General features: G+C 49.1%; 2 protein-coding genes across 2 annotated transcripts in view; one reads left to right on the plus strand and one right to left on the minus strand.

The window, feature by feature from the left end:
• Positions 1 to 3,296, minus strand: part of RAD21L1 (RAD21 cohesin complex component like 1) — a 252,528-nt gene extending 249,232 nt beyond the window's left edge. The window contains exon 1 of the mRNA XM_070472489.1: positions 3,243 to 3,296. The gene's annotated coding sequence lies outside the window, so the exon portion shown is untranslated. The remainder of the gene's footprint in view (positions 1 to 3,242) is intronic.
• Positions 1 to 27,358, plus strand: part of RSPO4 (R-spondin 4) — a 31,837-nt gene that overhangs the window by 1,186 nt on the left and 3,293 nt on the right. The window contains exons 2-3 of the mRNA XM_020900897.2: positions 22,886 to 23,074; positions 23,899 to 24,039. Coding sequence (XP_020756556.2) covers positions 22,886 to 23,074; positions 23,899 to 24,039 — 330 coding nt within the window. The remainder of the gene's footprint in view (positions 1 to 22,885; positions 23,075 to 23,898; positions 24,040 to 27,358) is intronic.

Consider the following 27,358-nt stretch of genomic DNA (forward strand, 5'->3'; position numbering starts at 1 on the left):
CTTCTAATCCCTTTTAGTAAAAAACCCTGAATAGACAAAATCACTCCTGGAGTGAAACAGGAGGCGGAGAGTGGTTGTGGGAGAATGGAGGGGTGGGTTTGGGTGGGACAGAGAGACTGAGGCCTGAAGGGCTCCAGGTCCAGGCGTGACTAGACAGAGGGGTCCAGGGAAGGGAGAGGCTGGTGGGCTTCAGGTGAGCTGGGGGAAGTCTGCGACCTCATGGGGTCAATGCTCTGTGAACGGCCCTTTTATGGTAAAGCTCATAGGCTCTGGAGTCAGCCTACCTTTTTCAAATCTCTGCTTCTTGAGTTTCCAGCTGAATGACCTTGGGGACATCACTTCGCCTCTTTGAACCTCAGTTTACCTATCTGAGAGTTGATTAGAAGTTCTTTAAGATTTTCTCAGTTCTCAGAAAGACCAAAAAAGTAAAAGATTTTAAAAACCTCTCTCCTCGGTAACTCCTCTTTAAAATAGGAATAATGATCTTCATATCCAACTCACAGGGCAGATGTGGGCAAGACTCAGTGAGTTAGCGTGTCTGTTAAGTGAGTAGCCAAATGCAGTAGTCATTCTCCTTTCCTGCCGTCATGTCATTGGTCACTCACAACAGCCCGGGGTGGGGGGGATGCTTATTTTCTGCATGAGGATACTGAGATTCAGAGAGAAAGGTTGCCCAGCAGGTTAGTAGCAAAGCAGGCTTGAATCCCAGCCGGTCTGACGTGATGCTGAGAAGATGTCTCCTGAACTCTGTTGGTCTTCCTTGCCTTCTCAGAGTCTCAATTTCCCCTTCTGAAGAGGAGCTGGTTTAGAAGAGCTTTAAGGTGCTTCTCGGTTCTAAAACACATGCCACACAGACACACAGAATCAAGAAGAAGAAAACTTCCCAGTCCCTCTTCCACCCCCAGTTGCTCAGTGAGGAGGTCGGGCATGGCTGCACCTTACATGGCCACTGTTTGGTGAGGGGGCTGCTGGTGCCCCTCCCTATGGTTGTTGATCTGTTGAATCTGGAACACATGCACATCCAGGGCAGCATCTTCAGAGAGAGGCTTTGTGACTCCGTTTGCCTGTCAGGTGCAATGGAGATAGCCTTGGATTTCAGTCCCACCCCACCCCCCACTCCTTTTGGGTGAGTGGATTCCCCCAACCTACCTCCTACCCACAGCCTTGGTTTCCCCATTGGCACTAGGGTGGAGGTAGGGCGGTAGCAGAAAGCTTCCTGTAACCTATTCTGCAAGGTGGTCATAGGAGTCTTGGTCAAATAACTTTGAGCTTTGCTGGCTTTAGCAGATTTCTTGATGGTGGGACTTAGCAGAGCATTCGTGGTGAAGAGGCAGAAGACAGAGAGTAGGACCTTTCCCAAACCAGTTACAGATTAGCGACCATTTTTCACAAGACAGCTGCTTGGAAACTTCCACACAAGATCCCCGAGGGTCTTCTCAGCTTTGACATTCTGGTCTAACTTTGGCAGGAGAATGTGTCCTGAAGGCACCTAGATATTAGCAATGCCTCTTTTCTCCTTTCCTCTCCTTTCTTCTTCCCTCCTTCCCACCCCCACCTTTCTTCTTTCCTTCCTTCCTTTCTTCTTTCCTTCCTCTCTCTCTCTCTTTCCCTTGCTCATTCAATAAGCATTACAGGGCAGACCTCGCGCCAGGCTCTGTGTTGGGGAATCTGGGAGTGTCGAGGTAAATGGCCCTGGGGCCTGCCCTTGAGGAGTAGCTGGCGTGGAGGGATGCCCTTCCCTGGTCCTCTCCCACCTCCCCTCCAGCGTTTGACCTGCTCTGCAAGGCCAAGAGGAACGTTTTCTGGGCCCAGCAGCCGCCCAGGCTGAGCTGTCACCCTCAGGGCCTGGCTCCCACAGACCCGTGCTTCGTCAAGCTCCAACATCACTGTTTTTTGATGAAACCTAATTTTTCTGTTTCCAAGACAAGAAAGACGAAAAGAAAAGGCTTGAGAATGGTTCTCAGATCTCAAGTGACTCTTACAAAACAACATGTTGATTAATTAAGTATAAATGAATCAGAACCAGATGGGGACGTTTCTCTCGAAACATGCTGGGGTGTCCCGGCAATAGGACAGTCGGGCGGGGTGAGGGGTCCTGGTCTGTAACCCTGCCTTGATCTGGAGCTTCATTTAGGCAATGAGGAGAAGACAGGCTATGCCCAACTTTCCTCAATGTCCACGGCCTGCCGGGGAGGGGCCTTGTGGATGCAAGTGTCTCCCACATTCACATGGTGCCTTTAGATCCTTCTGGACCTGGGGCAGCAAAGGGCAGAGGGAGGAGCTCTGGAATTCAGGGCCCTCTCTTGCCCTGGATGTGTGATTTGGGGCAGGCCACATACCTTCTCCCATTCAAGGTTCCACATCTGTGAAATGGGAACATTGTGCCTACCTCTTTGGTGTTTGGGACGATTCACCACAGTCTACAGAGAAAGGTGTCCGAAGGCATACAGTAGGTGCTTCATAAGGACTCAACCACTTCCCCCTCCATTTTACAGCAGAGTGGATGCTCCCTGGGCTGGGGGGAGGGAGTCTCATGAGGGTTGAGTCTCACCTCTGCCCTTCTCCCCTCTCTGAGCCTCTAGAAATAGACATTTCTTTACAAATAAAGAAAATTATCTGTACAAGGACTATGGCAGTGCCCACTCCAGAGGCCTGTTAGGTGGACTGAATATAATAATTCTCCAAGCTGAGAACCCCTGTGTGGATGTCCAGACAGGCAGCACTGTCCTCTGCCCAAAGACAGAGAAGCTGAGACCCGGAAGGCAGGTGCCCAGGGCAGAGGCCATGATAGAAGAGGACCTGGGTTTCTAGTCTCCAGGTCAGGGCCATGGCTGGGCACAGAGCAAAGTGTATCTCACCTCCCTCTCCCCTGGGTGGAGATAAGCCTACCGCTGCCCAGCCAGCAAAGGAGACCCTTAGTGCTAGCACGTGCCAGGAACTCTGCATGTGGACTATGAAGTCTGACTGTGGCACTGCCTGAATTACTCCTATTTCCTAGACAAGGAGGCTCCGAAAGAGGCAGAGACCTGCCCAGAATCTCCCTACAGCTGAGTTGGGAGGTGGACCCAGAGTTTTGGAGGCTCTGAAGTCTGCGCATAGAAAAGGAAGTGAATCCCATCAGAGACTTGCTAAGGGCTAAAAGAAGGAGTTCAGTTCAGTCACTCAGTCGTGTCCGACTCTTTGCGACCCCGTGGACTCAGCACGCCAGACCTCCCTGTCCATCACCAACTCTTGGAGTTTACTCAAACTCATGCCCATTGAGTCGGTGATGCCATCCAACCATCTCATCCTCTGTCATCACCTTCTCCTCACGCCTTCAATCTTTTCCAGCATCAGGGTCTTTTCAAATGAGTCAGTTCTTCACATCAGGTGGCCAAAGTATTGGAGTTTGGCATCTGAGGCCCTCCATGACTGGATGTTGGCCCTATCTGCAGTCAGACCTCCACCCCCAATACAAGGAGGAGGGTTGGTAGTAAAACAGGCTCAAATCCCAGTCAGTCTGACATGATTCTGAGAAGATGTCTCCTGAGTTCTGTTGGTCTTCCCTTCTCAGAGGCTTACTTTCCCCATCTGAAGAGGAGCTGGTTTAGGAGATCCTTAAAATGTTTCTCAGTTCTAAAAGACACACACAGAGAGAGAAAAGAAAGAAAATGAAGACTTCCAATCCCTCCCCTATCCCCAGTTGCTCAGTGAGGAGGTCGAGCGTGGCTGCACCTACCACAGCCACTGTTTGGTGAGGGGGCTTCTGACGTCCCTTCCCACAGTAGATGATCTGTTGCATCTGGGATACATGCATGTCCAGGGTAGTATCTTCAGAGAGAGGCTTGTGGCAAGGAGGAGGCATCTGAGAGGAGCCCCATCCGAGGGCTAACGTCTTGGGAATTTGTCAGGCGGAAACAGCAGTAGCATAGGCGCTGGGGACTTGCAGGCGGAGCGGAGGGTCTGGCCGGTGGGAAGGGCCGAAGGCGCTGTGTGGCAGAGAGGGTGGAGTTCTGACTGCAGACAGTTCCGGCATCCTGTCATGGAGGGCCTCGGATGCCATTTGCCTGTCACCATCATCACAAAGAAATGTTTACTGAGCCCCTCCTGGGGATCAGGCCCTGAATGAGGTGTTGACAAGGACAGCAGAGGTGTCCCCCATTGTCCCTGCTGTCAGCGCTCAGGTGCTCAGTCGTGTCTGACTCTTTGCGACCCCATGGACTGTAGCCAGCCAGGCTCCTCTGTCCATGGGATTTTCCAGTCAAGAATACTGGAATAGGTTGCAGTTTCCTACTCCAGTCCCTGCTGTCAAAGAGCTCAGCATTTCCTAGAGGTGTCAGGGATGAATCCAACCTGAAAAAAATGGCACAGACAGGATCCTGCTGCTTCTCAGTATAGCCCAGAGAGGCTGGTCGGTGGTGGCCCTCGTCTCAGCTGAGGAATCTGAGACTCAGAGGTGGGCCGTTGCTCAGCTGAGGTGTCACAGGATAAGGGGACCCTCTTCAGTTTGTTCGCCTGCCTCCTCTCATCCATCTATTAGTCCGCTGTCTCTTCATCCATCTTTCCATCCTTCCATTTAGTGAAAAAACTGAAGCTCACGCTGATTCAGAGCTTTTCAAACTGAGGTTTGCAACCATTCAGCAGATCTGGGAAATAAATTTAGTAAATGCAGCTAGCATTTAGAATGCTGAAATGGAGTAGAATGGAATAAAACAGAACAGTATAGAGTAGAATAAAATAGAGTGAAGTCAGCAAACTTTTTTTGCAAAGGGCCACATAGGTAATATTTTAGGCTTTGCAGGACATACGCTTCCTGTTTTTGGTTTTGTTTTTTTTTAAACAAACCTTTAAAAATATGAAACCGTTCTTAGCTCACAGGCCATAGGTAAAGAAGCCATAGCCCAAAGTTAGCCCATGGGCCATAGTTTGCCAACCCCCTTCGTGGAAAATATCAGAATGCATTGCAGATGTTAAGTAATTTCATTTTGAGAAATGGGTTTTTGCTTACATATATATGTGAATGTGTGTGTGCATGTGTGTACCCATATGTAGATGTGTGTGCGCATGGATGTGGGTATGTGTGAGTGTGGATGAGGGAGTGTGTACTCTATGTACTGCACGTGTACTGACATAAAAATGTAATTTTTACTATTGTCCAAAAAAGTGTGGAGGCCACTGTATCAGCTGAGCCCAGTGCGGTCCTCCCGACAATTCTGAGAGGAGGGTTCCAGGGAATCCTGGGATTGCAGATAGGGAGTTGAAGGCCCCATGGGTCACACAGTCGTAGGCATGTGAACCCCAAGAGTCTGGCTCTGGAGCTCCAAACAGAAGGCTAAATTGCCTTTAAAATAGCAATCGTCCTCGACACATTTGTCCTTACGCTTGTTTCTGATGGCCCTGAATCTGATGGCCATGTCCTTCCCAAGATGTTTTCTTTTCTCAAAGTGGACTTTAGGAAATGAAATGATCCATCGGGGTCTGAATGTTCTCCTGCATCAGACATCCCCAAGCAGCTGGAGAGTGGCGGACATTGTATGTTCCTTTCACATGGACCCTCTCCCAGCCCCGCCAGGTGGATATGGTTACCCTTCTTCCTTTATAGAAGAAGCAGTCTGGCTCAGAGAGGGAAACCGACTCATCCAAGGTCACATAGCCAATGTTCCTGATTCCATAACCATGAGAGCAGATCCCGCCTACTATAGAGTGCTCCAGAAAGTCCATCTAATGCTGCCGGTACCCACCTGCTCATTCACATAGCTCTTCACAGTTTGTAAAACAGTTCAACTTCCATTTTCTCTCTGGAGTTCTGGAGAAAGGTTATCGAATGATGGAATGCTAGGGCTGAAAAGGCCAGTTGAGACCTTGGAGACTCATGTTTGTGTAAAAAAAAAAAAAAGATGGAGCTTCAACCGAGGAAGTGCCTCACCCAAGATCACCCAGCCGGGGTGGAGGTGAGGATGCAGGAAAGGGGGCAGGGGCAGCGAGGGTAGCCTTGGATAGGCAGAAGAAGGCAGCTTACTCCAGAGCCTGCAGTCTGTTTGGAGCTTCTCAGAGCCTCAGTTTCTCGTGTCACTTGGGAATGCTCCATCTGCTTTGTCTTTCTCTCAGGCCCAGAAGAAATGTTAGATGAGAGGGTGCAACCGAGAGGGCTTGCACAGCTCTGCAGAGGTTTCTTAGTAACCAGAGGCCAAGAGCCTCGTAAGGGCCTCCAGGGTGACCTGAGTGCCATACAGGGTCTGTGGCCCGGCTGTGTGGTTCCATGAGAGGCACCTGGTGGAGGCCGGGGACCCACACAGAACCGCCATGTCCTTGAAGCCAGTCCTTCTGTCAGAGCCCAGACTGCAGACACTCTTAGGACGTAGAACAGCCCCAGGTTCTGTGGACACCCAGGGACACACACCTCATGTGTGTGTCAAAGGGTTCTCACACACACCTCAACTAGCCAGAAGGAACGGGTTAAGTGTGCGTGCTCAGTCGCGTCAATCATGTCTGACTCTTTGCGACCCCATGGACTGTAGCCCACCAGGCTCCTCTGTCCGTGGGATTCTCCAGACAAGAATACTGGAGTAGGTTGCCATGCCCTCCTCCAGGGGATCTTCCTGACCCAGGGATGGAACCCACATCTCTTATGTCTCTTGCATTATAGGTGGATTCTTTACCGCTGAGCCACCAGGGACGTCCCTTCATGTATATATCCACACACATGTATGTTCCCAAAAACATGTATTTGTTTCTTTAAAGGCACTTGATTTTCACTGCATCAAAGCTTTTAGAAAGTCTCTTCTTTATTTTGTTTTACGCTTATTTCCTCTATGCCAGATGTTACCTGTATTGTTTTATTTACCAATGTCAGGCACTATGCGTATAAACTGACTAAATTCTCCTAATAACCCTGTGATGTGGGTACTATTATTGTCCCCATTTTACATATGAGAAAACTGAGGCACGGAGGGGTTGAGTGACTTTCCCTAGGTCACACAGCCAAATTCAAATCCTTCCTAGTCCCAGAGCCCAGACTCCAATTACCAAGCTCAGTTGCCTCCCAGCCTTATTTAGTCCTTGCAGCAACCTGGAAAGGGATGTTATTATCCACATTTCACAGACGAGGAGACTGAATTAAGAGAGAAAGGAGCATTAGCTAAAGAATGTGAAACTGCCATTTTTATAGGCTGAAAAAAGCCAAATATTAGTGATTTCGTATGTTCCAGTCTACTAGCTTGGCAAGTAAGTTTGGCAAAGCCAGGATTTAAACCCAGATGGTTGATTGCAAAGGTTGGGTCCATAGCCACCCAGCCTGGCCTTCTCGCAGTACACCCAGATAATAACCCACAAGGTGGTTGGATCCTGTTGTTCTACAGAGGCCTTCCAAGCATAAAGAAGGCTATCAACTTGCCAGGGTCACACAGCAGGATGGGGAGAGGTTGGAATGTGCCCACCACTCCAGGTCTCCGTGGCCGGAGCCCCCTTGTCTCAGCTCCGTGCAGCCGTCAGCACCACCCAGGACACACACGCTCTCGGCCCCACCCTGGGGGTTCCTCCAGGGTTCCACAGTGCTCGGTCTGGTTCCCATTGCACGGGTGAAGCTCACTCATGTTGGGCCCTGCTGCCTCAGGCCAGGCCACCCCTGCCTGCCCTGGGATGATTTCTTACAATGTTGTGTGATTCATGGGGCCCCTGCTCTGTGGCCCTTGGTGGGGGCCTCTCTGGGTCGTTGTGGGTTGGGGGGGGGGGTCTGTTTCACTAGCTCAGAAGAAAGACATGCCCAAGCCTGGAGGACCCAGACCGTGTAGGGAAACCACTCCCTTTCACCAGAAGCCTCCACTTTCCCTGCAGACCGACTGCGGTGCCCACATCCGCAGGGTGGGGACACCCAGAAAGGAATGTCACAACTGCTCTTCTGCAGCCTGCTCTGCTGTTGGCAGGCAGGCACGGCTGTCTCCAGCATGTCCTAGATGAGCGGTGGGAGGTCGACCGACTGGCACGAAGGCCACGGGCTCTGCTGCTCACCAGCTGAGTGATGTTGGGCAGGTCACCTCTCCCCTCTATGCCGCTGGTGGCTCATTTGCAAGATGGGGCACAGAAGTCACCCACAGCACGTAGAGCGTGCTCAGCTGGTGACCGTGAGGAGTGTCCAGTGCCGGGCAGGGAGTGCGGGATTTGGGCTCTGACAGGCCTGGGCTCAGCTCCCAGCTCAGCTACTGCCATGTTCGTGTGAAGATATTTCACTGCTGAATCCCAGTGTTGTCCCTCAGTACCATGGTGACGATAGTAGCATCTACATCACAGGATTGTCTTGGAGATCACAATTGTGCATGTAACCCACCTGGGAGACAGTAGGTGCTAATAAATGGTGATACCAGTCTTGCATCATAGAAAAGTTGGCTCACTCTAGTGTCCAGGACATTCCACACTAACGTCAGACATGCCCCTGCCTGGGTTTGAAAGTCCTTGGCAGACCTAACTCTTCAAAAGAAAGTTATGTGGGGAAGCCCAGATTCAGAGGATAGGGAGGTCCTAAGTGACCTATAGCACAGTGATTCACCTTCTCTGAGCCTCTGTTCACTCCTCTATGAAAGGGGACCTCAGAGAACAGCAGTGAAGATAGAAGTGTGGGTGTGTTGCTCGCACATTATAAATATATAAATGATGTGATGAGGCCATGATGAGGCCTGACATCCTGCCCTCTGCCCACAGCAGCTGGAAAAACACAGTCAGATGCTGCCTTTCAGACATACTTTTCCTTCCTCCTCCCCTCTTGCCTGCTTCTGGCAGACATGTGAGTCCAGCAGACTTAATTCATAGCACATTATCAGCTTCAGTCGAGCTGATAATGTTCTTATTTTGTATTACCTTATTTTTTCCTTATTTTTTAAATGGTTGTGCTTAGTCGCTCAAGTCGTGTCTGACTCTTCGTGCTTCCATGAACATTAGCCCACCAGACTCCTCTGTCCATGGGATTCTCCAGGCAAGAACGCTGGAGTGGGTTGCCATTTCCTTCTCCATTTTAAATGGGTACAAACTGTTGATGTTTAATTTTGCTCTTAACATTTGCTTCACTTACTTTAAAATTTTCATTTTTGTTTTATTTAAGCATCTTATTTTTATTAATTTTAATGTATTTTATTAGTTTATTTTTATTGAAGTATAGTTGATTTACAATGTGGTGTTAGTTTTAGGTGTACAGCAAAGTGATTCAGCTATATATATATTTCCCCCCCCCTCCCAGATTCTTTCTCCTTATGGGCCATTACAAAGTACTAAGTATAGGTCCCTGTGCTATCCAGTAGATCTTTGTTGGTTGTCTGTTTTATATATAGCGCCTTAGCACTTTATAATTTACTGTCTTTGTTCTGGCCATCATCTTGTGGGTAAAAAACTAATAAACTGTGTTATTTGCATGATATCTAATTTGCTTATCATGTCTCCTTAGGTTAGTGAATTTAGGCACTTACAAATAAATACTTTATATGAACTTCTTTTAACTGTCTCCTGTGGATTTGTTCAGCTTGTCAAAACAATGATTTTATTAGGGTTGTATCAAATGTTAATCTTTCTCCCAAGAAATGCCACACTCAGATGAACAAACGTGGTAAGAATTTCATATGATGAACATTTTTGCAGAATCAGTCTGATGCATTCTAAATGGTTGTTACTATCAAATGAAATTGCCCTCAAATTTTCTTGGAAGGGGTTAATGCAATTTATTTAAATTTACAAATGTATTTTTATTTTATTCTTACATTTTATTTTTCTAAGCCTTTTGTTTTTATCTTTAGTTTTAAAATGCCTTTTTATTTTAAATTTTTATTAATTTAAATTATGTCTTATTTTACATCTTTTAATTTTACTTTTTGGGTTGTTAATTTCTTTTAAAAAAATGTTATTGTGGTTTTTATTTGCCCACTTTTTTACTGGGTTTCCTGAATTTTTCTCATCAGTTTATAGGCATGTGTGTGCCCAGTCAGTCGTGTCTGACTGTGACCCCACAGACTGTACCCCACCAGGCTCATCCATCCATGGAATTTTCCAGGCAAGAATACTGAAGTGAGTTGCCATTTCCTACTCCAGGGGATCTGCCTGACCTAGGGATCGAACCCATGTCTTCTGCATCTCCTGCATTGGCAAAACAAATTCTTTACCAGTGCGCCATCTGGGAAACCATCAGTTTATAAGACTTCTTTGTATCACCTACATATTAATCTCCTGTTGGTCTTGACATGGAAGATATCTTTCTTTAATCTGTTATCCCAGCAGCTAACTTTGTATGTCCTTTGGAAAATAGACATTGTTATTTATAATACTGTTCAAGAAAAGATTTGAAGGTTTTTTGGTAGGAGTGGAGTTTTTCTACCTTATGGTCTGGGCTGTTTGATCTTACAAAATATCCTCATAAGAAGGTCTCATGAGAAGGATGTGAGTTCCCAATTCTCTGTCTTTTGAGCAGATCACCCTTCTCATGAGCGATTCTTCCTTGAAAGTGTTTTCAGTCCTGATGCAGTGGCCCTAGGACCTTCCCTGAGGATACTCCTGGAACTCTCAAATGCAGGTGACTCTTTGCCTACCTTCATTCCTGGTTGTCCCTGGTCACTGCATTTCAGCCGGCACACGTCTATTAAACCCTTGCTGTCAGTCAGACTCTGTCCTTGAGGGCCCTAGACTGATGAAGGTGGCAGGCCCAACAGAGTGGATAGGAGAGGTGTCAGCTGGATACACTAGCCCCAGGTCAGGGGGAGTTGGCTTGATGTTTTCCCCATGAGCAGAGCATCCCCACCAATGGCTGACATTCTGCGAGGGCTGCTTTCTCTGAATGGTTTCAATTCGTAGACCATCTTATTCTCTTGCATCAGTAACTCTCCCTCCAGCCCCCTCCCTGTTAAAGGAAAAAGAAAGAAGCTGACACTCAGGACATTTGTGAGTAATGCAGACTTGAAGATTGAAGGTCTGGGCATGCTGCAAAGGGCTCCGTCTGCAGCACAGGTGGTTTCAGGCTTAGGGCCACTGGGTCATTCCTGCAGCCTCTTCTCTCCTCCTGCTGTCTGACTCTGCGCCACACAGCTCCGTCCGCTCTCTGTGGGTCTTGGGCTCTGGGATGTGTGACGTTCAATGGCACTTTTCTGCCTTTGGAGAGTCCCCAGGCTTGAGGCAGTGGGAAGGGGCTGACAGGCTATCAGGCACATGCAGCTCCCAGCAGTCAGGAGTTAGGACCCTGGTTTGCATCCCACTTGACTCTTTGCTGTGAGTATTTGGATCAACAACTTTAGCTTTCTGAACCTTAGTTTTCAATCTGTGAAAATGGGTTTACAGCCCAGCTTTGCAAGGCTGTGATGGGTTTACAGTGATTTAACAGAAGGACCTGATGGCACAGGGTCCTGCACGCTGTAGATATTCAGCAGGCATCGGCCTGGCTCTGCCCCTCTGCAGACCTGGTCCTTCAGAGGGTCTATAAGAGCTCATAGAGATCAGCATCTCTGGCTGTGGCTGTTTGTCTTGGTTCTAGCCATTGATCCTGCCTTTAACTGGATAAGAAGGATTATGATCCCCATTTTGCAGATGATAAAACTGAGACCAGCTAACAGTGGGTGTGGAATTTCCAGGTCCTTCAAGCCTGGGTCCCTCCAACTGACTGGGTTTTGGTATGGTAGAGACAGTACCCCAGGACCATGAGAGGTTTCCAAGACAAACCCCATGCATACTGTGCCTCTGTCACCTTCTTCTGTTCAGCTCCTCCCTGCTGGCATCATACCTGTTTTACAGAAGAGGAAAGTAGGATCCAGATAGGTGAGGCCATATGCCCAGGTTTCCACAGCCCCCATCCATCTGGGTTGGAAGCCAAGCTGGGACTCTAAAGCCAGAGCTCTTATTCACCGTGCCAGGAATTGCTGAGCTGAACCCAGGAGAGCAATGAGGATAAAGTTGCCTCCCATTTGGTGAGTCCTTGGCATATGAACCAGGCATGCCTCCAGGTGCTCTGTAGGTTATTACCTCCCTTCATCCTCCAGACAACACTTTAATAGCATCATTTTCATTTTGCAGCTGAGATGTGAGGCTCAGAGAAGTGAGAGGGACCCCCCAGGGTCAAGGTTGCAGAGCTGGGATTCAAACTCAGATGTATATGACCTGGACTCCTGCCTACCCCACGCTGCCTCCCCTCATCTCCTACTTCCTGAGCTGGGCAGTTGGTCTGGGGGCCTGGGCGGGCAGATGCCTGTTCTGTTTTTCTCACCTTCAAGAACGACCTGGGGAGCCATCCAGACAGGGCCTCAGGTTTCAGCCCAACTTGGAGGTGGCGGGTGTGCAGCAGGGGTAGGGAGCAACTGAACATCAAGATGTGAGTGAGACTTTGTCCCAGTGGCCTGCGAACGTCAAGAGGCCACCGCAGGTCATGGAAGCACAACCCGAGCCAATGATGTGGAGGAGCAGGAGGGATTCAGGCACCTCTGGAGGAGGCTGCAGGCTAGATGCCACCATGGGATTCTCAGATCAGGTCTCTTTAGAGCTGAGGATGGGGAGCTGATAGCAGCTCACACCAGCTACCTGCTGCACCATGAACTAGACTGCTTACCTTTTAATTCTCATAATTACCCTTGAGCAAAACTTGTCCATCTGCTGCTCACAGCCAATAGCCTGGTCCAGAACCCCCCAGATGACCACAGGCCTCCAACTCGGGCTCCCAGTTCCCATTGCTGCCTCTTCCCATCCATTCTGCTCAGCCCCAAAGGGACCTCTTGAGATGCAGACACTTGTTGGCCTGCACCCCGCAGGGTCTTCCCATCTTGCTTCCAGGAAAGCCCAGAACTAGCCTTTTCTGAGCCCAGCACCTTGCTTTGGGATGATCTGCCTTTCTGACCAGTCTCTGTGTTCTGGCCTCACTGCCTTCTTCCATGCTAAGCCCCTGGACCGTTTTACTTGCTGGTTCCTCTGCCAGGAATACGTTCCTTGTAGGTCTCAATGAGTCCTGTCTTGTGGCCTGACCCTTCTGTCCTCTGCCCACTTTGTTTCCTTTCATTCTCTTACTGTCACTATCTCAGATGACCTCTCTCTTTCCTTTAGAATGCAGACTCCATGAGAAGGTCTGTCTTGTCCTCTGATGGATCCCCAGTGTCTACAACACTTCTTGGCTCATAGTAGGTCCTTGATACATATTTGTGGAAGGAACAGACTTTCCAGTGAGTGGATGATTGCCCCTAGCTTAAAGTGAGCAAACCGAGGTCCAACAACAGGCCCAAGGAGTGAAGTTTGGAATTGGGATCTAAAGGCAGGTTTCTCGGCTTCCCTAGTGGCTCAGATGGTAAAGAATCTGCCTGCATTGTGGGAGAAATGGGTTTGATCCCTGGGTCAGGAAGATTCCCTGGGGAAGGGAATGGGTACCCACTGCAGCATTCTTGCCTGGAGAATTCCATGAACCGAGGAACCTTGGTGGACTACAGTCCATGGGGTCACAAAGAGTCTGACATGACTTGAGCGACTGACACTTTCACTTTTCCTTTCCCATAAAATAAGAAGTGATAACAGCACCTGCCTTCTTGCTTCTTAAAATGAGGTCTGGAGGCCAGCACCATCAGCATCCCTGGGGAGCTTTGTCGAAAAGCAGACTCTCAGGCCTAACCTCAGACCTTTAGCATCAACATCTACATTTGAACCCAAGACCCCTGGGCACTTTGTATGCTCATTAGTTTGGGAAGCTCTGGCGGACCTCATAAAGTGGTTTTTTTTTTAAATCACATGAGTTCATATACATATGACACCAGGTGAACCATCGTAAAGTGTTAAACCAACAGCACACATTGAGGAGTGGAAGTGCCTCTGTTTTAAATAAGCAGCTCCAGGTGATTCTTTTTTTTTTTTAATTTTCAACAAGCATAATAAATATCTTCAAAGAGATAGGCTATTTGGTAGTAACTGATGAAATAACCGCTTCCCAGGTAGCTCAGTAGGAAAGAATCCACCCGCAATGCAGGAGACACAAGAGGTGCCAATTCAATCCCTGGGTCAGGAAGATCCCCCAAAGAAGGAAATGGCAACCCACTCCAACATTCCTGTCTGGAGAATTCCATGAATAGAGGAGCCTGGTGGGCTACAGTCCAAAGGGGGTCACAAAGAGTCGGACATGACTGAGCAACTGAGCACACATGCAGTAAAATAAGCAGTTATTTTTAAAAGACTAATTGGAGATACAGGGTCTCACAGGAAAATGCATACAGCCCCAGGGGATTCTGATGTGGATTTGATTCTAAGGATCACCACTGTCTGGGAAACAGCAGATGTGGGTATGAGCCCTGGTTCCACTACCAGCCTCCATCTCCCCACCTCCCCAGCCAGTGGAAACCAGTGTCTGAGAAGGGTTCAAGCAGGAGTTGGGGCAGGGTACTTCCCCACCCCCCTAAGTCCAGGTGGTGGCAAGAGAATCACTCACAGAGAGCCTGGAGGGGACCTGAAGGACGGGGAAACGGTCATTTGGCCCTCTGATTGAACTCATAGGTACTGATCTGCTCCATGTCATGGAGATGAGGGGAGAAGAGCACGGGATGAAGGGAGATTGAATGAGATGCAGAAGGGTGGGGTCAGTCCTGGGACAACATATACTGCCACTGTCTGGCTAATTTCCTATCTCTGCCAAGGTCAAATGAACACTGAAGGAGACTAACTTCAGCACAGCACAGGAAACCTAGCAAGGCCTTAGCAAGGGGACCTCTTACTCTGTGTGGAGGATTAAAGGAGGCATTGGGATACACTGGCAGTGGGAAGGCAGTGTGGCCTTGAGGTGAAGCCTTCAGATTCTGCAGCCACACTGCCTGGGTCAGACTATCCAGCCGAATACCTCTTAGTAAGTCACTTACCTCTTAGTAAGTGACCTTGAGCAAGAGGCAGCATTGCCCTGGACCTCAGTTTCCTCTTTTCTGAAGTGGAAACAATCATTGTACCTAAATGAACCTTGCAGCGTCTCTACCTGGAGGGGGTAGCAGCTATAAAAAAGGACGAGGCAGTGATGTGCAGCATTCGCCAGGATACTTTAAGTGAGCAAAGCAAGGTTCTGAAGAGTCTGTGCAGGGCACTGTGGTTTATCCTTACCCTCCTGGAGCTCACCTTTCAGTGGTGGGAAAGAGATAACAAAAACTCAAACCAACCCGTCACATATCAGATGGAGATAAGTGCCAAAGAAGAACAAAGCAGGCTGAGACAGGGATGTGCGATGGGTGTGACTTCAGGCCAGGTGGTCAGGGAGGTCTCATGGGGAAAGACGTGCCACAGACCCCAAGGGGGTGAGCCCTGTGGATGAATGTGGGGAGGGCATTCCAGGCAGAGGGAAGGGCAAGCGAGCGCAAAGGCCCTGAGTTGGGAGTGGTCTTGGCATGTCTGAGGGGCAGCAAGGATGAGCCCAGTATGGCTGGAGCAGGGCAAGTGGTGATTGGGAGGGAGGGGAGTTGGTGTTGGCATAGACTGATTTCTGATAGATTCTATATGGGATAGGACACAAGGAGAAGGGCAGGGTGACTCCAAGATATTTGACCACGAGTGGGGTAGCCATTGACCCAGACGGACAGGAGGGGCAGGTTGGGGTGGGCAGAGGGAGGAAAAGTATTGAAAGTTTCCATTTGGGATGTGTGCCTATTATTAATATATTCCGAGGGTTCCACCTGTTAAACCCTTGGTGTCGTGTATGGACACTGTAGCAAGGATTTGCTCTCTGCTTCTTGCCTAAGCTCCCTCCCTGCCAGCAACTTATATCCAGTGAGTCCCCTACATACAAATGAGTTCTGTTCCCAGAGTGCATTCTTAAGTCCAATTTGTAATTCCAACAAAGTTAGCCGAGGTACCCAACTAACATAATTGGCTATATAGTACTGTACTATAATAGGTTTATTATCCTTTTCACACACATAATACATAAAAGCAAACTCACACACACACACACAAACCCATTTTTAATCTTCCAGTGCAGTACCTTGAAAAGCACTGTAGGGCAGTACTACAGCTGGCAAACAGGGGCTGGCATCAGGTGAAGAGGCAAGAACAGTTACTGACTGGAGTAGGGAGAGGAGCTGGGAGATGGTGGAGCTGAAGGGTCATCAGCCATAGGAGATGGGGACAAGCTGCAGTTTCCCTCATGCCTGACATTGATGGCACAGGTTCATTACTGGATTCAATCCTCTTGCCCCTCTTGAAAAACTGATCCAGTGACATCTGCATAGTAGCTTTTTCTCTCATCATAGATGACACGGTAGCACTGCATTGCATTCTGAACGGCTGCTGCAAACTTCATGGACCCTTTCTACATTCAGGTCCTGTTTCTCAAAAATGAACAGCCTTTTCAAATAAAGAACATCCCCTTGCCATCTCCTGCATTGTGAGCCTTTTCGGATCTTCAGTTACTTCTTCTTCCCCTTGTCTCTCTTCATCCTTTCTATGGACACACTGGCATCTTTGAAAGTTCGCAGCCTGAAGGTTCATATGTAGGGGATTTCCTATACTGTCATAAACGCACTTTTCTTAGGAAACCTTTCTTCTGACACAAACCAGTCCTGCTCCAGTTCCCACATCTGCCTCTCCAGAAAACCATCCCTGATGAACTGAATTCTGAACCCAGCTCCTGGCTGCCTGGGTCCTTCATTTAGCTCTGAGCTCTGCTGGGCAGACATCATCAGCTTTCTTGGCAATGTATGGGCCAAGTTCCCCCAACTAGACTGCAGCCTCCCTGAAAACAGCTTTTGAGAACTTTTATTAAGCCATCATTCATTCATTCATTTAAGAAATAGCAGGCACCTGCAGTGTGCAAGATTGTGGAAATTTGAAAGAGAATGAGCCAAGCTGAACCCCCAGCTCTCAAGGGAGCCCCTTGGGGTGCTTCCCATGTACCTCCCATCAATCAAATACTAAAACAGTGCTAATTTATCTGCCATGAGCTGTGCTAAGTACTTGGCATGGATAAGCTCACAAGTGCTGGGAGGTGGTTGCTACCATTGTCCACATTTTGCAAAAGAGGAGACTCGGGTTCAGAATAGTGAAGCCACTTGCCTAAGATCACACAGCCGAAAATAGGCGTTTGTCATGCTGGAAGCTGAGACAGTGTCGTCCCCCCCGCCCCCGCCCCCAATCTCTCCAATCAGGAGTCATCACTAGGGCCCATGCCTTGCTGGGGATGGTGAAATCTGCTCCCAGGCAGGAATGTGCCCAGGGGTCCTCTGAGCCAGCCTCCAGTGACAAAGACTGCCTCCCATATGTGGTGATTTGAGCAGGCAGATGGGAGCCCAGATGTTGTTTATTTCCTCTGGTCATCGGTGACATGCATCTTCCACTGCCAGGCGGGGATAGGAGAATGCACCGTCCAGCACTCTCTGTGTGTGGGCCCCCCCCCACACACACATGGTTCTGGATCCTTCTCAAGGGTCTGGCCCACCTCAGGTTGCCCTGCCTTGGGATAGGGGATGGTGGTCTCTTTTCTTCTTCTCCATCCTCCTCTCCCCCAGGGAGTTCTTCAGGACAGCTGTGTTAAATCCTGTAGTCCACCATGACACACACTGTTCTCATGCAAGACACACTTCCCTGGGCACACCCCAAATGTGAAGAAACTCTACCTCAAAAATGTTGACATCAAATTAAAAGTTCTGCGCTGATTGCCAAAGCAAGTCTGAGATCACCAACACCAATGGAGGCATGGCAGGTGGTGATAGCAACGTTACTGAGACCCTCGTTGACTGTCAGGCCTGCTCAGGTCCTCAGGGTTCTCTCAGGTTGGTCATTGTGATCCCTATTTTACAGGTGGGAAAACTGAAGCACAGGGCGGCTAAGGCACTAGTTCAAGGGCACGTGAACAAGGATAAGGGGCAGAGCTGCTTGAACCCAAGCAGTGTGGCTCTTAACCCTGCTCCACTTTAAAGTAGGAGCCTGTTAGCAGTGCAGATTCTCAAGCCCTACCCGGACTTACTGAATCAGCAACTGAGGGGAAGGCTCAGCAATCAGTGATTTAACCAGCCCTCTAGGTGAATTTGATGCATGCCCAAGTTTGGGAACCCCTACTCTGCACTGCCTTCTAATGTGGGTGAATGAAGCAGCTGTAAGATAAACAGCTGCCCAAGGATGATAAGACGGGGTGGTTGACCTTTGCCCTCAGTGTCAGGGATAATAACTGGGAGTGGTGGGGACCTTGGCAAACCAGAGAGCATAGGCCCCCTCTGTGGAATTCCAGCCAAGCATTGCCCTGCGGGAATGAAGGCCTGGCGTGTGGGCAAGCATTCATACCTTTTCCAGCTTCTTACATGAAATCTGATTTTTTAACTGTTAGTGAATTAGGGTTTTTTTGTTTTTTTTTTTTTTGCGTGTATAGTGAAGTTCTTGGCTTGGGTATTGAGGATTTGTCAATTTTAGGCTCACTGTGGGCTGCCAAGGAGATGGTCCTGCCTGAGAGACCAGGTAATTTTCAGGATCCTAGTGGTCGCCCTGTGCCTTCTGACACCCTCAAGCAAAGGTGGGCGGGAGGCACGATAATGCAGAGATGACTCTGGATCCACTCAGATACCTAAATGAAAAAATATAGCAATCACTTGCAAACACTGAACCATTGACTCCCATCAAAACAAGGGGCTTGTGGTCATTCTCAGGATGTGGGTGACCCTGAGATTGGAAACTCTCATTTCAAAGAACACAGGTCACCCATGATCCCAACAGAGAGGATAAACTGCCCTCCTCCCAAGACCAAAGCTGCCTCCTCTGTCTCTGCCCTGAGCCCTTCACCATCCCAAGGGAGAAAGGCTGCATGCTAAAACTTTTCCATGTATGATACCGTCTGCTTTCATCACATCTGCAAGTTAAGTACCACCCCCTTTCACAGCTAGAATGACTGAGGCCCAGAGAGTTGAAGTACTTTTCCCATGATCGCACAAGCTGCCACCACATTTTGTAACCACTGAGTCCCTAGCACTGGACCTCACAGAGAGTAGGGGCTCACTAGCTATCTGTTGAATGAATGGTTGGATGGATGAATGGATTACTGCACCTTGGTCTAATGCACGTGCTCAGAGTTGTTATAAGCCTGTATCCCTTAGTGAACTACCAACCCCAATGTGCTAAAAGTCCACTGTCATTCTCTATAAGATGGACATCCAAATCTCAACTTATCTCCTGGCTGCTTGAGGAAAGACAAAGTGACTCTGATGTCATTCCAAGTCCCTTGGGATGCTGGAACAACACAAGATCATCCTTTGGGGGCCATTGGCACTTTGACTGTGAGAGGATGGTCTTGATGAGGGGAAATACTAAGAGAAATCACATGGGGTGTCATCCCCTGTGATGCACCAAGAAAACTCGGGGAGGTTGCAATCAGAGCTCAAATACTGATACTTCAATGAGAAATATGCCTCAGAGGGGAGAGAGGGCAGCATTGAAGGCCAGCATCCAGTTGAGGTACAGAAGGAGCCAGGGGTTTTCAAAGCAGGTGCCCTAGAACCCCAGGGCCCCTGAGTGTGCCGTGTGGTCAGGCTGAGGGGGCAGAGCTTCAGGCCCTCAGCCTTGCTAAAGCTGAGCTGCTCCACTGTGACCTGTTGGGCTCCACCTACCTGGTGACCTGCATCATTCTGACTGTAATTTGACGTGAAGAGAGCTACCTCAAGTTAACTAGCAACTTTCTTTGGGACTATGGAGTGAACCAAGTCTTTGGGGACTAGAAAGATGAAGTTAGAAGATGCTCAGAAACTCTGATCATCTGGGCCCCATGAGGTTTTTTTTTTTTTTTTCCCTCTCTCTCTCTCTGCATCTGATTTCCCTCTATGTGTGTGTGTATGTCAGGCGTCTTTGTCTGCAAGAGACAGAAAACCATATTCAAAATGGTTTTAGAAGAGAAGAGACTTTATGGACCCTCCCAGGAGTAGAGCAGATGCACAGGCAATGTCTTGTGTGGCCTCCATTCTTGGGGCCCTCTCCCCTCATGCGTTGTCCACCAACTCTGATCTACATCTTCTCAAATCAAATAGAGTGTAAACACATGCGCGTGTGTGTGCGTACACACACACACACACACACACACACACACAATCCTAAGACTAGGTTCTGTCAAAACTTGCGCCTGTGTCTGGACCAGTCACTGCAGTCAAGGGGACCTGATGCTGATTGCTCAAGCCCACATTAGATGCATCTAGACAGAGGTGGTACCACATGAACCTCAAAGTCAGAGATGGGCCTTTGCTAGAAGAGAGTGCTATGCCCACCAAAGCTTCTCACACTTGTACACTGGAACAGGCCACCCTGCTGCTGCTGCTGCTAAGTCACTTCAGCCTGCCCTCCTACAAATGTCCTTCGGTCAAGAGGCCATCCTAAACCATGGTCTGTCCGCACACAGTCAAAATTCTCTAGAGAGGTGGTCTAATGGTCCCAGCCTGGATGACCTGTCAGGCCTTGGTACAGCCTGTCCACCACTGTCTAGGGGAAAGGGTCAAGCTGAACAAGCATAGTTGCCAGGTTTGGTACTCAGGGAAAGGAGATTGTGAGTAAGAAAAGACACACACAAAATGCCAATTATGTCTATTTTGGTCTTGTTTAAATGTACATTCCTCGGCCTAGAGGCTTTACAAGCCTCCCTGGAGATTCTCACGCATAGTCAAGTTGAGGAGCCATCAAGTCTGGATCTTTCTAAAGCAACATTTTACAAACTCTAGCTGTCATCACTTATTATTCATAAAATTAGCACTCAAGTCTCTACATCTGTAACCGTGGGGAAATGGGAGGAACAGCATTGCCCTTTCTAATGAGTTATAGAGATGTGATGAAAGCTGGAGTGAGGCCATCAGATTAAAAAAGTCAGGGGTGTCATTACAACAGCAAGGCGCTAGAGGGCAGCCTACCAACTGCTGGGATCAGGGGTGCTGCAAGAGGCAGAGCCAACTGCTCTTCAAAGACCTGGTGATGAATGATGGTAGTTGAGATCCATCACCTGTCAACACACATGCATGCCTGCACACACACTGACACCCTCCCAGGTCAGGGGCGAGTCCTTGTTGGGTTTTTTTCTGCAGTATGTTGAAATCTCACTCTACAAATACTGCAGTAGCTCTAATTGGAATTTCTTTGCTATTTGGCTGCCTGACCTTAGGGAAGGCTCCACCTTCTCTGGCCTCTGGGTTCCCAGTGAAGCTGCAGGGGTTGGGCTGCGTGATCCCTAAACTCTTCCGAGAGACAACGGTTAGTAAGGGTTTCGCTTTGTCACCATCTGCGTTGCTATTACAGTCACTTCTGTGGGCTGCAACCCTCCCAACCAGGCTGTAAGGCCCCAGAACAGCAGGGCCACGTGTTGCTCACGCCTGCAGCCCCAGGCTCTGCCTGACACAGAGGCGGCCCTGAGCAAATGCGCCGAGTGGCAGTGTGATGCTGACTGATGTGGGTCCCTGCACCACTGATGCTGGGGGATGCTGGGTATTTCATTTCACCTGTTTGAGCCTCTGTTTCTTAAGTTGCAAAATGGGTAGCACCACCCACACCTGTGTCAGGCTGAGCCTCCGACCACAAACTCAGTTTTCAGGACATACCCTTCTGTTTCTCTGTCATTGAACATAATTTCTAATCTGAATCCTATTCTGCCAGGTGGCAGAGATCACCTCAAGCTGCTAGAGGGTCTCTTTGCCCTTTGTAGGTGGGGTTACATCTCAGGGGCAGTGGGCTTACATAGTGCCAAGGTAACTAGCTTATTAAACAAGCTGAACTTGGTGAGGTATAAACATGCAAGTTTCACGTTTCCCTAATCTCTGCCTCTATGAAGCTGCCTGGCCCTTCCCTGTCCCTTAAAGACACCTGGTTAGTTTCTGACTCTCCCCAGCTCCTGCCTACCCGCAATGGTCTACCCTACCGCCTCTTGCTGGGGCACCTGCCCAGAAACCAGCCTTCTTGGGTGAGGCTTCTTGAGCCTGACTACTCCTGGGGAGACTTGCCACTGAGAACCCCTCATGCAGGCCATAAAGGATATGCAATTTCTTCTGCTGCCTCCCCCCTCTCCTGGTCTCTTTTCTGTGCTCAAAGTGATGTTGGAAGGAGCGGACCTGTGGGGCCACCTCACAAGCTAACATCCAACCGGGGTGTGAGGTGCTGGTCACCCCCTTTATGCAGGCAACAGTTTCTGGGAGGGGTACCCTTGCATCTCCTCTCACTTGGTTTTGGGGTTTGGAAGTGAGGGGAAGCCACAGCAATCCCCTCTTGCCCAATTTGAAAGCTCCTAACTCTCCTGAGTCCTCCTGTCTTGGTGTCAGCATGATCAGAGGTAGTCAGACGGCAGAGACTCCCTGTAAACCCTGGAGGAGCTTTCTTTCTAGGGTATTTCTCACCTTTTTCTCCCCAGCTTTGGTTGCCATTTCTGGAAAATAAAGTTCCTTCCCTTTACTTGCTGCACTTGAGGATGTTGGGAGCCCTTGATAATGGCGTCAGTGAGGAATGGGGTATTGTTAAGAAAGGCAGCAGGGAGACGAGGGTCTTCTCCCACCCCCTCATGCATGTGCGCCACAAACACACTCAAAAATACACACTGCATTAGTGAAGATTAAATATGTCAATGAGTGACCGAACTTTTAATCTTATTTCTCCAACATCTTTAACACATGGTCTATACCTCATCCAAAGTAGATGCTTGTGCTCCAGCCCTCGTGTTCACATTCCACCCAACGGGAAGGATCAGGGGATGACAAAGGGCACGCCCCAGCCCTTTAAGCTTTCTAGAAGTTGCACACACACTGCTTTACCTTATAACCTACTAGCCAGGTTTTGGTCATATGACCAAAGTCATATGATCTAGTTGCATGGGAAGTATAGTCATTGGGATGGCCACGGGCTCAATTACTGTTCTATCCCAGTGAGACAGTCTGCGCTGCTGACACATGTGGTTTCACTATCTCTCTCTCCCTTTCCCCACCCTCCACCGTGGTCTGGCTGGCAGTGGGCACTGGTCCCGGGGGCAACTGCACAGGCTGTGTTATCTGCTCAGAGGAGAACGGCTGCTCAACCTGCCAGCAGAGACTCTTCCTGTTCATCCGCCGGGAAGGCATCCGCCAGTATGGCAAGTGTGTGCACGACTGTCCCCCCGGCTACTTCGGCGTCCGTGGCCAGGAGGTCAACAGGTGCAAAAGTACGTGGCCCCTCCCTTATCTCGTGCTAGCACTACGCTCCTGCACACTCCTGGTCCACATCCCAGCTCTCGCCTAACACAACAGCCCCTGGGGAAGTAGTGTATGCCTGAGCCCAGACTCAGATATATGCTTGCTTTCAGGCTGGCTTTGAAGCCCTAAGCAAGTCAGTGTCCTCTCTGAGCTCAACTCTAATAGAGTAGGGAGCTTCCACCTCCACACTAGTTTGTTCTGTGACTTTTCGCATGCTGCTCACTCTCCCTGGGCCTAGCTCAATGGGAAAAGGAGTCCTAACTCCTAACTTCGGTTTTCACTGTGAGCTGGGCAAATCATGACCATCTTTGAGCTTTGGTGGAAATGGAGTAGGGAGTCCTCGCTCCCAGCCCAGATTCATTGTGTGACTTCAGGCAAGGTATTTGCTCTCTCTGAGCCTCAGCTCAAATGATAAAGAGAATCAAAATAACCATGTTACCTTGGACATGACACCTGCCCCCACTGAGCCTCAGTTCAAATGAGAAAAGGAGATCTGAAATGCAGCCCTGTTTGTGGACAAGTCTGGGCTTCAAATGAGATGTTGGTCACTCAATCGTGTCCAACTCTTTGTGACCCCATGGATTGGAGCCCACCAGGTTCCTCTGTCCATAGAATTTTCCAGGCAAGAAAACTGGAGTGGGTTGCCATTCCCTTCTCCAGAGACACACAGAATCTGGAGCCCAGAACTACAGAGCTTGGGTCACTCAGAGGCCCTCCTCAGTCCTGGGCAGTCCCAGAGGGTCCCATCCCCAGGCATCTCCCCTCACCAGGGCTGGTCCTGGCTGTATTACAGAATGTGGAGCCACATGTGAAAGCTGCTTCAGCCAGGACTTCTGCATCCAGTGCAAGAGGCGGTTTTACCTGTACAAGGGAAAGTGTCTGCCCACCTGCCCGCCAGGCACCGCGGCCCAGCAGAGCACACGGGAGTGCCAGGGTGAGTGGGGGCATCCTTGCCCTGCCCTGCCCCCTCCCTCCTTGGAGCAGGGGCTGGTGAGGGGTGTCAGGAGACCTGGAAGAAACCATAGCAGAATGTCACGTGATGATGGGAAACCCAATGCCATGTCAGGGACACATAGGAACCCTTCAATACACTAGACCCATCATGGGCACCGTTGTGATGATTACTATTACTACCAACATCTACATCGTTATTATTGCCAAGGGCAGCTGCAGAGCACAGAAGAAGAGCATTGATTTTGGAATAAGACCTGGGTTCAAATGCTGTCTCTGAAAATCACCCACTAGTGATCTTGAGCAAGTCAGTTAAGCTCTCTGTCCTTCAGTTTCTCCAAATGTTAAAAAAAATTACAACAGAACATAAAATCTACTTCATGGAGAGAGTTGTTGTAAGGGGTAGATTAATTAATACACTTTATTTTATTTTATTTTATTTTATGCTTAATTTTGGTATTTATTTATTTTCTTTTTTTTTTCTTTTTTTTTCCATTTATTTTTATTAGTTGGAGGCTAATTACTTTACATCATTACAGTAGTTTTTGTCATACATTGAAATGAATTAGCCATGGATTTACATGTATTCCCCATCCCGGTCCCCCCTCCCACCTCCCTCTCCACCCGATCCCTCTGGGTCTTCCCAGTGCACCAGGCCCGAGCACTTGTCTCATGCACCCAACCTGGGCTGGTGATCTGTTTCACCCTAGATAATATACACTTATATACAATTAATATAATTAATATATATATTTATTATATATATAATAATATATATAATTAATACAATTAATACACTTTAAAGTACTTAATACAGTAGCTGGCACAGTAAGTGCTCAATATATGTCATTATTATTACCTGTCGCATTAGTTGTCATGAGTGCTGTTTTCCCCCTGCTCCTTTTCAGATTCCCGTGTGAGCGCCACTTCTGTGATCTGTCCTTTTATGAAACTGTTCTCCAGCATTCTCACCTGAATCACATATCTCTGCCCACACAGTCTCTCTGGGCTCATGTTCATGGTCATTCCAAACACTGATGGCTCCTAACTCGCTCTCCTCAGCTTCATTTTCTCACGGGCAGCAGACTCACATCCTCACCTGTCCTGAGGATGCCTTCTTCCCTCCCTGCCCATCCCCGGCCTGGTGCTTCCTCTGGGCTTCCTCCTTCAGTGACCTGCTCCACCACCCACAGGCTGGCCTTCCTGGAAGCATGGGCATCACTATGGACTCTTGCCTGTCATCCTACATCCAATCCGATCTCGTTCATCCACTCAGGAAATATTTGCTAGAGCATCTTCTATGCTCCAGGCACTTTCCAAGTCATTGAGGACATATTAGTGAACAAAACAGAAAAAGTTTCTGCCCTTGTAGACTTGACATTTTACTGTGGAGACAGAAGATGCACAAGAATAAATACAGATGTTAGGTGGTTAAAAGAAAAACTTTGGGGGAAATGAAGCGGAATAAAGCTTCCAAACTTGCCCCAGCCTTCCTTTCCCTTTTTCCCCACCCTACACCCAAACATCGCTTTCTCTCCCCACCCTCTGCCCATTGCTATGATCTTGGCCACAGCCTCTTGCCCATATGCCTGCCTCCAGTCTCACTGTCTGCAGCCCACACTGTCTCTCATTCCAGAAGCCAGAGTGATGATCTGAGAATGACAATCCGATCAGGTTTCTCTTCTGCTCAAGGCCCCTCAGTGGCTCCCACTGTTCCCCAAGCTGTGGGCAAGGTAGCCCCCATCTGCCACCTCTCCAACTCTATCAGGTTTTTCCTCCTCCATTTGAGTCTGTGCCCCAGCTTCCCCATGGAGGGCAGAGTCATCCGGGGATTTCACCTGGGGTATTTCTTTCAACTGTGGGCTTTTCTGGGGACTTCCCTAGTGGCTCAGAGGTTAAAGCGTCTGCAATGTGGGAGACCTGGGTTTGATTCCTGGGTCAAGAAGATCCCCTGGAGAAGGAAATGGCAACCCACTCCAGTATTCCTGCCTGGAGAATCCCATGGAGGGAGGAGCCTGGTAGGCTACAGTACACAGGGTCACAAAGAGTCGGACACGACTGAACTACTTCACTTTCACTTTCATATGGTAAAGAATCTGCCTGCAATGCAGGAGACCAGGGTTCAATCCCGGGTCAAGAAGATCCCCTGGAGAAGGGAATGGCAACCCACTCCAGTTTCCTTGCCTGGAGAATGGACAGAGGAGCCTGGCGGGCTACAGTCATGGGGTCACAAAGAGACACGACTGAGCGACTTAACACTTTCACTTTCATTTCTTTCAACTGGAGCACTTGTCCTTCCTGCTCCTCCCTGAATCTGGCTGACCTCCCCATGCCCACTTCAAGACTCAGATCAGGAGTCTCCTCCTCTAGGAAGCCCACCTGGTGGCTCAGGGCGGGGCCTCCTGGTCTCCTAGTGCTGGCGGAGCTTCTCTGTCTGTACAAGCGCCCTGCCTTCCAGCCCCACTGCTGAAGACGGTGAGCTCTGGGAGGCAGACCCGGGGCTGTCCCTTCCCCGCCTCACCTGGGCACCCGCACGGCAGGAGGCACACGGCAGGTGCTCAGACCGTGCTCCCAGATGAATGTGTCTGTGAAGGACCATCGTTCCAGGGTCTGGAGACCTGGGTACTGGGCCCTGCTGGATTGTAAACACTTGTGGTTTTGCTATGCAAGCACCTCTTTTCCCTAATTGTTGTTCAGTCGCTCAGTCGTGTCTGACTCTTTTCTGACCCCGTGGACTGCAGCACTCCAGGCTTCCCTGTCCTTCCCCATCTCCTGGAGCTTGCTCAAACTCTGTCCATTGAGTCAGTGTTGCCATCCAACCATCTCATCTTCTGTTGCCCCCTTCTTCTCCTGCCTTTCATCTTTCCCAGTATCCAGGTCTTTTCCAATGATTCGGCTCTTCGCATATGATGGCCAAAGGATTGGAGCTTCGGCTTACCCCTTACCTGCTCTAGGCCTCTGTGTCCTAATCTGCAAAGTGGAGGTATTAAGAGCTGCCCTATTCTCTGCCTACCTTTCCAGGACTCTTAAAAGAACCAAATGTGAAATAATATTATATATTATATATTCATATATTAAAAAAAAATTACTCCCTACCTTTTCTATCCATGACCTCATTTTTCCTCACAACAGTACAGCATAACTCCCACCTCCTAAAGCTTATCAGAGGCACATGATCAGGTTCAGAAACCAGGTCTTGGCCCTGGGGGCCTCCCAGCCAACCGTGCAGCCTGTCTCCTGTCCCTCCCATCCTGAACCTTCACTCTGCCCATCACTACAGCATCCTCGTGCCCCGCACAGGA

This window comes from Odocoileus virginianus, chromosome 9 (genome assembly GCF_023699985.2).
Source record: "Odocoileus virginianus isolate 20LAN1187 ecotype Illinois chromosome 9, Ovbor_1.2, whole genome shotgun sequence".
Lineage (NCBI taxonomy): Eukaryota > Metazoa > Chordata > Mammalia > Artiodactyla > Cervidae > Odocoileus > Odocoileus virginianus.